The sequence below is a fragment of the Pseudorasbora parva genome, chromosome 25 (genome assembly GCF_024679245.1).
Source record: "Pseudorasbora parva isolate DD20220531a chromosome 25, ASM2467924v1, whole genome shotgun sequence".
Lineage (NCBI taxonomy): Eukaryota > Metazoa > Chordata > Actinopteri > Cypriniformes > Gobionidae > Pseudorasbora > Pseudorasbora parva.
The window spans coordinates 12,908,741-12,918,487 of NC_090196.1; the positions used below are offsets into that span (position 1 = coordinate 12,908,741).

Sequence of the window (9,747 nt, forward strand, 5' to 3'; positions counted from 1 at the left end):
CGCTGACCAATGCATTCCGATTGGGAAACGCTGGTATAGACCCAGCTCCCAACCCAACTTTGAGAATAGATTACCGGCTTTATTTATTTTTTTATCGACCGATAAGAGTCTCACATTAACGCAGCACGTTAACGCCGATAACGGCCCACCACTATTACATATATACATATTACCAGTATAGCCTGCTTGACATTGTGTGTATTTCCAACAGGTGCCGCTATTGGAGCGAATGAGCAGTTTGACCCCCCTGCACATCCACCTCCAGGCCTCCAGAGGGCGGTCAACAAACTCCCTAATGGACAGACTAATGGTCACAACTGCCATATATCAGCACACCACGACTCTCCAGGGGTGAGGAATGACCTTTCAGCTGGGGAAGGCATCAGTTCAGATGAAGATGAGGAAGAGGAGTCGTTTAGTCCTAGGTGGAAAGGGATTGAATCTATTTTTGAGGCGTACACGGAGTACCTGGAGGGTGAGTTTACAGCATATTGAGATTCAAACTTACATTGTTTGGATAAATATGTGAACATGAGGAGGTTTTAGCAAGTTAAAGAAGGAGCTGAGCAGATAATTGAATTTGTTGTGTTTAAGTGGGGTAAAAATTTCTGGGAATTTTTACAGTCAAAAATTATTGAAATGACTGGATTTCGTCTTGAAAATGGCCAAACAACAGTAAATCTGAAAGTGCCTTTAGATTATGGCTGTGCAATAAATCACATTTAGATTATGATTTAGGTTTCCAGTGATTATGATAATTGGGGTAAAATAATTATTGTGCTGCTGCCGCATTCCATTCAGCACACCTTCCTTCCCTTCACATCGGTGTGCTTTCGTTCCTCCCTAAGTAAAACGTAACATCCAAATCAGCCGAATAATTCAGTGATGTAAAAAGCAGTCTACTGTTGCTAAACTACAGGACGTGCTTGATATTAAACGGTGTTATTAAAAGTGCTTTAAGCTGCCGAAAAAGACGCTACTCCGTAGGCGATTTCCTGTGAGTCGTATTTCGAATCAGGAATCAGGTGATCTAAATTTCTGAAGAAAGGGTTTAAAAGTTATAACATTTAGAAAAGTTAATTTTATAGTTGGTCTGAGATGGGACAGAACGTGCATAAGTGAAGTATACTATGGGCTTCGAATACATGCCTAAATGGTCAAATAGCCTACACACAACTATGTCAAAATGCCGTTTCGGTAACTATCCTTGTATAACAGTATATGGGATCCGTGCAGCTCTTAAAGTGACAGCAGCCTAATAATTCTGCTGCAGTCATTAGTGTTCACATCAAACAATAAAAGACAAAGAGAAAATCACTGCTCTTGAATGAATAACTTTTGTAGTTTTGAATAAGAATTAGTCTATATTTAATGTATACAGCATTGTGAACGGAACATAAGAAAATTATTAAATTTGGCACAAAAGTTATGATGTCGCAAACTTAACGAGGTCGACCCAAAATTGGTTCAAAGCCTGTATCTCGGCCAAACCAAGGTTATTTTCGTAAACGAAAACTGAAACTAAGACTAAAACTATTGGTCAAAAAACATTTTCGTAAACTGAAATAAAATTAAAAAATCTGAATAAATAAAAAACTAAAACTAAACGAAACTAACTTCTCTTACTAAAAAACTAACTGAAATAAAATAATAATTAGCAAAAATAAATATTAGTTTTCGTTATTAATAAGCCCTATTTAATGCGGTGGAGAATCTGACTGTGGCGGTTGAGGGAGTGTCTGTATATTGCACTACTGCGCGTGAAGTGATCTGAGGAGGAGATTAACTGCTGTCCTGTGACGGACACGTGCAGACAGGCAACACATCGCTAGTCCTAAACGGCAGTTCACAATGAATCAATGCGTCCGTGGCAGTGAAATGGGAAATAACACAAGGTAATGCGACGCACGTCGAACTTCTTTTAACTTAAGCTCACTGTTTTAGAATGCCGTTTCTTACGCGACGAGAGACGCAGGCGCAAAAGTCAGCAACTAACGTTAGTAGCAAGTACTAGCCTACTGTGCGTTTGAGATTTCACGTTTGCATAATATTGACAGGCTCAAAGGTGTTATCATAATCATTTACTACTAATAATATTATTGTCTGTGTGGAGACATTTCCCTACAAAGTAGGGAATACCAGGACACACACACACACACACACACACGTTTGATTCACTATATAAGTGAGGACATTGCATGGACTTCCATTGATTTTATATCAGGTTAATGATATTTTATAGCCCCTAACCCAACCCCTATCCCTAAAACTACCCATCCCAAGAACGTGCAAAACATTAGATTTAAATAAAAACATGTTTTGGCCGATTTATAAGCCTTTTTTAACTATTGAGGACCAGTCAAATGTCCTCACTAGTCAGTTATCATAATATTTTACTAGATAAGAGGACATTGGTCCCCTTTACAATTCTGGCACAACAAACACACACACACACACACACACACACACACACACACACACACACACACACACACACACACACACACACACACAGCACAACAGTGTGTGTTGGCTGTATTCAGATGACTTAAGCTAGCCTACATTGTACTACTGAAGAAATTAAAATAAGCTTTTAATTGTTTAACAATATTTCATCTTTGTTATGAATGAGTTTGTCTGGAATTTATAATTTTTACTTTTATATTTTACGTTGCATTTATTTTGTTCTTTAAGATAGATCCTCTGAGTATTAGCCTATGTCAAAAATATCAAATATAATTTTTTAATATCAAAATATTATTTATTTAATTTTTAATCTCCAGATCGTTGTTTGTATAGGTCATAGTTTGACTCAAGCTTTTTTCCTCAAAGGTGAAGACCCAACTTTATGCATGTTTTGTAAGACCTTCCTGGGTTTAAACAATAATGCTCGTTTATCAAGTTATTTCACTTAAGGATGTTTAGTAAGATTAAACTATACACTTCATTATGGTAACTCTGCTAAACTATAATTACTAAAACTAAAACTGAAACTAAATAAATAAAAACTAAATAGAAATGTATTTGCAAAATAAAAACTAAACTAGAACTAGCAAAACCATTTGTAAAACTAACTAAAACTAAACTGAAATTAGTAGCAAAATTGAAAACGATACTGAAATAAAAACTAACTTCAAAAAGCAAAACTATAATAACCTTGGGCCAAACTTTGATCAATCAAAATTAAAATATGTACGCTTCATTGGAAACATGATCTGAGGGTCCATTTTCAAATTTGGGAACAATGCCCCCTACAGGTCATGAGTTCATAACTTGGTCATAACTTTTGAACAGTTTATGTCTATGGATTTGTTTTGCTTTCCTGTAGCTCAACCAGTAGAGTGTGGTGCTACCAACACCAAGTTCATGGGTTTGATTCCCAGGGAAAGCAAGACCTGACAATAATGTAAAAATGTGTACCTTGAATGCAATGTAAGTCGCTTAGGATAAAAGCATCTGCCAAATGCAAAAATGTAAAATGTTAATGTAAAAATTTGTTGCGTCATGCCGAAAATACAAGGATACCGATTTTGCCAGGATCATTTTCACTGTCATAAATTTTAATTTTAAAATTTAAGTCTTTTAAAAGATTTAAAAAAGATTAGGTAGGTATCATAATTGGTATGTCCTGAAGGTACCTGAGAAGTTTGAACCCAGCGCCACCTAGTGTTCCAGAGATACAAGTATTTTTTGCAAAAACACGTATTTTTAAAAACATAGTTGATGATTTTTGTGTTATTATTAGGGCTGTCAAACGATTATTATTTTTTAATCGCGATTAATCGCATGATTGTCATGAGTTAACTCGCGATTAATCGCAACATTTAATCGCAGATTTTTATATGTTGTAAATGTATCTTAAATTAAGTTTGAATTAATTTTTTAATACTCTAATCAACATGGTTATATGGACAAATATGCTTTATGCAAATGTACGTTTATTATTAGTGAAACCATACTTATTCAATGATAATCAATAATACAGCATGAAGACTAGATATGTATCAAAGATCACAGATGTTTATCAAAGAACTTGTTCATGTCTCTTAAGCCTAAACTTAAAAATTCAGGATTAAGCAGGGACTTCTCTTATTTCAAGAATATAACTAAAGGTAGTATTACTGGCAGATTAGTTCAGAGCAGGGCACAGTTCGTATGAAAAACTGGTAATGTGAAAGCTGTCATGCGGATCTGTGAGCGCACCAGTACCACACCATACTGGAGGAGGTCCATATTCCACGAGTAGGAATATAGTGCGGCCCCTTTAAGAGACGCATGCTCCCCACTGAACTTCCGGTATTTTGTGTGTGTGCCGAACTGTGCCATTCACAACCATTCACCGAACAGTGTGAGAAACACTGATTCGGGAGCGCTCTTGTTCAGAAAAGTAACCTGTGGATTCGTTTTAGATGATTGTAATGCATTTAGTTCAATATAACACTTGTACTGTAAGTGGTGATGTGTCAATGATTTACCTCAGACATGAGCGAGAGTGAGCTTCAGTGTATTCACACACGTGCTCGAACTGCAGAGAATGTGCTCAATGTAAACAGAATTTTCTTTCGACCTGGTGTCTAATATGGTTAAACAGAAAATATGGTAGCTTATAGGTAATAACTGCTCATAATACTCGGCTTAGAATATAGAATATTAATGTTAAACACTTTCTTTTCCTATTAAAGGTCCCATGTCATGACATTTTATTTTATGAGGTTTTTCAACATTAATATGAGTTCCCCAAACCTGAAGTGGCTAGAAATTTTGATCAGTGTAAAGCGAGTTCAGGCTGTCTTTCTCCGCCTTTGAGAAAATGAGAGCTCAGACGAGCAGATCTTGAATTCTCCTGTTATGACATCATCAGGAAAGGTTACCGCCCCTTCCTCTGCTTTGCCCGCCCAGAGAATTAGTAGAGAAAGGATTGAGTTTATCAGTCGCGATGTCAGCAGAACAGGCTTTACCATACGGATTCAACAGCACCACACAAACAGTGAGTAACAGTGTTCATTAATGCCTGATCTGGGATCAGTGAGTTCTGATGTGTAGCTAATCATTCAAGTTCACACAGACTTTCTTTCTAAATCGTTTAAAACTGTCAATCCTGCAGCTGGCCATCTTGGCCAGTGACTAAAACGATCAACTTCACATTGTTTCTGTTAGCAGCATGAAACAAATCTGTTATTTAAATGATTACACTACAGAGAGCGATCACAGAACACTATAATGATCGGACCGGTCAATCACACGTTTGAATGACGCTGCTCATTATGCTCAACAGAAGCTCTTACTGATTCATGTCGATGTCGTGTTTGTTGTTAGCTGTGGTGAAAGCATTTTGTGAGGAAAATAACATTGCAAAGTTAACTCGTGTTTATTCAGAGCTCTCCGATAAATAAAATAAACTCACGCTTTAAAAAACTCGGTACAATAACACTTCCTCAGCAATCTTTCCCCAGCTCCGTCTCTCTCTCTGTCTGTCTCTCGACTGGCGCTGCAGCTGCTCCAGCTCGTGCCTGACTAAACCACGCCCCCATCCGCACGTAATCTCATTTCAAATGCAAAGAAGTCAGCCAATCACAACAGTGGGTTTTTTCACTGAAGACTCACAGCAGACACGCCCCTTGAAACAGAGCATTCAAGCCAGAGGGCTAATATCAGTATAGAAAAAAGGCCTTTTATTTCTAAATGATGGCATTTTTCTATGTAAAAACCATACTAGCAATATAAGTACACCCCAGGAAACATTATAAAACAATAAAACAACCCATGCCATGGGACCTTTAATGTTTGCTGCTCCATTACGTCTATGGCCGTCTATATCTCAATTTCTCCAACTATGAGCTACGGCACGGATCAAACAGAAAATGCGCGTTAATCAATTTAGTGCCGTTAAAATTAATTTGCGTTAACGCGTTATTAACAACGATGGTGTGTCGCCGTTGTGTGTACACTCATTGAAAACAATGTGTTCGAATTTTAAAGGTGCAGAATTTTAAAGCGCCGCGCCACGTCTTTAAAATATTGAGCACCCCCATATTGCCAAAATGGTATGATCCTTGTTTCATTACACCCGCGAATCCGGCTCTGCATATCGACTCTAAGTTTTGACATCTGAATGAGTCTTCCCGGTGGCGCAACCAGATAAACAGCAGGCACCAAGACACCGATTGTGGGTTCAAGTCCTGTGTGGGACAATTGTATAAAATTGTGTGTAATGTGTAATGTTGTCATTTCAATTTCTGCTGTTTTTGCACTTCTGGCTCTGCATTGCGCTTCCAGGCTCTTCATGGTATTGGCCCTGTATCACTGCTTGCAGCTATATGTTTGTTTTGTTCGATTTGTTTGTAATTTGTTTCTTTCTTCTTATTGTATTGCTGTTAACTTGTCTTCTGTAACAGATTTAAGAACTTTTTACTTACATTCATTAAATTGTGTAGGTTTTGCGGATGTTTTCACTGGCATTTAAAATTACTCATGTCATATCCCCAATAATAGTTTTAAATAATCGTGATTTCAGTGTTGAACAAAATAACCGCGATTATGATTTTTGCCCTAATTGAACAGCCCTACTTTAGAATGCATTGATTTGTCTATGGTTGCAGGCGTCTGTGAACAGGATATTGTCTTCTCTGAGTGTTTGTTTGTTTTCTGCTGTATGATTATAGTGCATTGCTCAGCTGTCTCTCTCTTTCCCCGTCTGTCTCTCAGAGAGAAGTATAGAGCACCAGGTTCTCCAGAGCGAGTGTAGACGCCTAGAGACGCAGCATTACAATCTCACACTGACCGCCGAACAGCTTTCTCATAGCATGAGGGTAAGAATATATTATTTTGGTATCTATACATTGTATTTTTTTAATTTTCTATAGATTATTCGATTTTTATGTTTTATTATTTTTACACAGAAAACGTTACCAAGTATTTTTCCACACTAAATTTGGACACACGACTTGGTGTGGTGTGATTTCTCAGGGGTGACCGTTATAGATTTCCGTTAAATAGTCTCAAGTTACGTGTGGCAACAACCTACACACACTTCACCAATCTTACATTACAAATAAAGTGGATGGTATGGAAGTAAGTTGGCATATTCGGATGCAGGGCATGACTTTTTTTCTCTTTCCCTCATAATTAGGAGCTGTTGGCACAGAAGCACAATCTGGCGCTGAAGAGAGATCGTATGCAGGCCGAACTGGAGCACTTCAAGAAATGCTTGGCATTGCCGCTGCTACACTGGCACAGAGGATACTACAAGAGGCCTTCGCCGAGGTGACCTCACTCGCCTTTATGATGGACGTGCTGATGAAGAGTGGCTGGTCAGTGGAATAGCTGGGTCAATTAGGCCTCACAAGAGAACTTTAATTACTAAACGTGTGATTTCAGCTTTGGCATGAGAAGATAAAAGCTATCGGTCATTGTCTGGTGCCAATGTCTGACGCTTCACTGTGACTCATTGCACTACAAGTCCAACCACTATTACAGGATCTAATCTCTGAACAAAACAGCCATTCGGCATATCCATTACTTGACTAAAGGACTAAATCTGACGGGACGTTTGAAAGACCGATGCCAAGAGGTGCAGAAAACCAACCCTGTTCACATGCAGATGGCTCCTGGAAACGAGCTAATGCGGAATCTAGTTCAAATGTTTTAATATTTATACAGTTTTTAAAGGAATATGATTATGTAAAATACTGTCAAAATGCATTTTGTATGTTTTTATTATTAATGATTAATTATAAAAAGGACTGTAATTTGAAAAATAATAAATATTTTAATGCTTTTTGCAGGGGAAAAGTGTGTTGATAAGGTACTGCTGGTCAGAAATGTTGGTGAAAGACACAAATGAAGTGGCGGGACTTGATTTCTCATTTCAAAATCTCAAAGGTTTCAGTTTAAAGTGGCCCTATTATGCTATTTTAAATGTTCCTAATGTTATTTTGGAGGTATCCTACAACAGGTTTACATACATCCAAGGTCATTTATTTAGGCCTTTCATTTTCTCATAGTATACATTGAACATCACCACATTTTTCAATGATTCTCAAACGAATCGTCCGAAGATTCAGTCTCTAAATCCCTCCTTTATGACACATACTCTGCTCTTATTGGTCAGATCTACCAGTCTGTTGTGATTGGTTTGCCACTTACGTGTGTCGGGAAGCTAAACGCTAAAATTCTCAAATTCCTGATGACTCATTTAGGCAGTTCAGAGTGAACTTTATCGTGCACTTTTGACTTTATAACTTTGCAGAGCGTTTACATTCACAAACAGCTATATTGCACACTGCATAAAAGGGAATATTTGAGAAACCATAATAGGGGCACTTTAATTGTAATTCTTAGAATGTCATGAAAGTGGTTGTCTAGTACTCTTTTAACAGTGTTCCTGTATGTTTTGTTAATCTCTCTTTGTCACCCGTTAAACAAAAAGTTATATTACCGACCAGTTCATGGCTGTTCGAAAGTGGACGCTAAAATAAACCAATCAAATGTGGGTATTACTTTATAATCACTTTCATTAATGAGTCCTTGATAACAAACAGCAGAGCAGCATTTAATGTACGGTTTACAGTACAATCAAGTATAAATATATATTGAAAATACATGAATCATGATTATGGAGGACCATTTGTGCCAAGTCAAGCTATCGATCACTAATCGATTAAACAAATCTATAAATAAATATAAATAAAAATCACATGATAAGAATAATAAGAATAATCAATTGAATATAGTATTTTCTGTTTAATTCATAAAATATTTGATTTCTGAGTCACTTTATGAAATGGCACAAACGGGCTCCTATAAATGAACATTAGATGATGATCACTTAATACTGTTTGTTACAAACTTATTAAATAATGAAAATAATTATAAAGTGTCACCTAAATGTTTGGTTGTATGACTTGACCATATAATACATTTTTCAACCTAGCTGCCATGAGAACAGTCATTTAGTTTGTGCATTTTATACAGACTTTAGTGCCACAGTTGTGTACAGCAGTGGCTGTTTAAAAATCACAAATGAGCTGTCACTGTTTTATTAATTATGACATGAAACCACACCTCGTGTTGAATTTGAAAGAAATGTCCAATGCTCAAGTCGAGAAGTGGTTGTCTCAAAATGTTTATTCTCTATCTTTTCTTTATGACACTTAAACCACAGATCATTGTATGTTATTTAAAACAAGAATGGCGAATGGAAATCTGTGTATTTGTTTGTTAGAAATGGAATGGCCATTATGGTTATGGCAGAAAAAAAAATTCAATGTTTTTAGTTGTCATTTTTAGTGGAATGAAATGTGAGTTAATATATTATTTGTTGAGGGTAGAAATACTTATTTATGGATATATAGGTGTATATGCTGATAAAAGAGTTTGAAAAAATAATTTTTTTTGCCATATTTTGTTTACAAAAACTCTTAAGAAAGTAATGGACATGATTCATTCACATATGTAACATGATCTTTCAGTTGTTTCTTGACACTCGCAAAATAAACAACTTGATATTTAAATGATTTCTGGTCTTATTCTGGTATATGTATACAATTGTGGTCAGAATTATTGGTATCCCTGGTAAATATGATCAAAGATGGCTGTACAAGTGTTTATCCTTTTGATCTTTCATTTTTAAAAAATGGCAAAAATGGGTACTTGACACTGGACTTCAGGCATTTTGGCATTCCCTTCTCCCCAGTCTTCCTCCAGACTCTGGCACCTTGATTTCCGAATGACATTAAAAAATTTGCT

At 36.6% G+C, this 9,747-nt stretch overlaps 1 protein-coding gene across 3 annotated transcripts in view; it reads left to right on the plus strand.

The window, feature by feature from the left end:
- gse1a (Gse1 coiled-coil protein a) overlaps positions 1-9,515 on the plus strand; it is a 76,893-nt gene extending 67,378 nt beyond the window's left edge. For all 3 annotated transcript variants that reach the window (XM_067435763.1, XM_067435765.1, XM_067435764.1), the window contains exons 14-16: positions 212-475; positions 6,706-6,809; positions 7,130-9,515. In XM_067435763.1, the coding sequence (XP_067291864.1) occupies positions 212-475; positions 6,706-6,809; positions 7,130-7,267 (506 nt within the window). In that variant the 3' untranslated portion in view covers positions 7,268-9,515. The remainder of the gene's footprint in view (positions 1-211; positions 476-6,705; positions 6,810-7,129) is intronic.
- Positions 9,516-9,747: the final 232 nt, after the last annotated feature.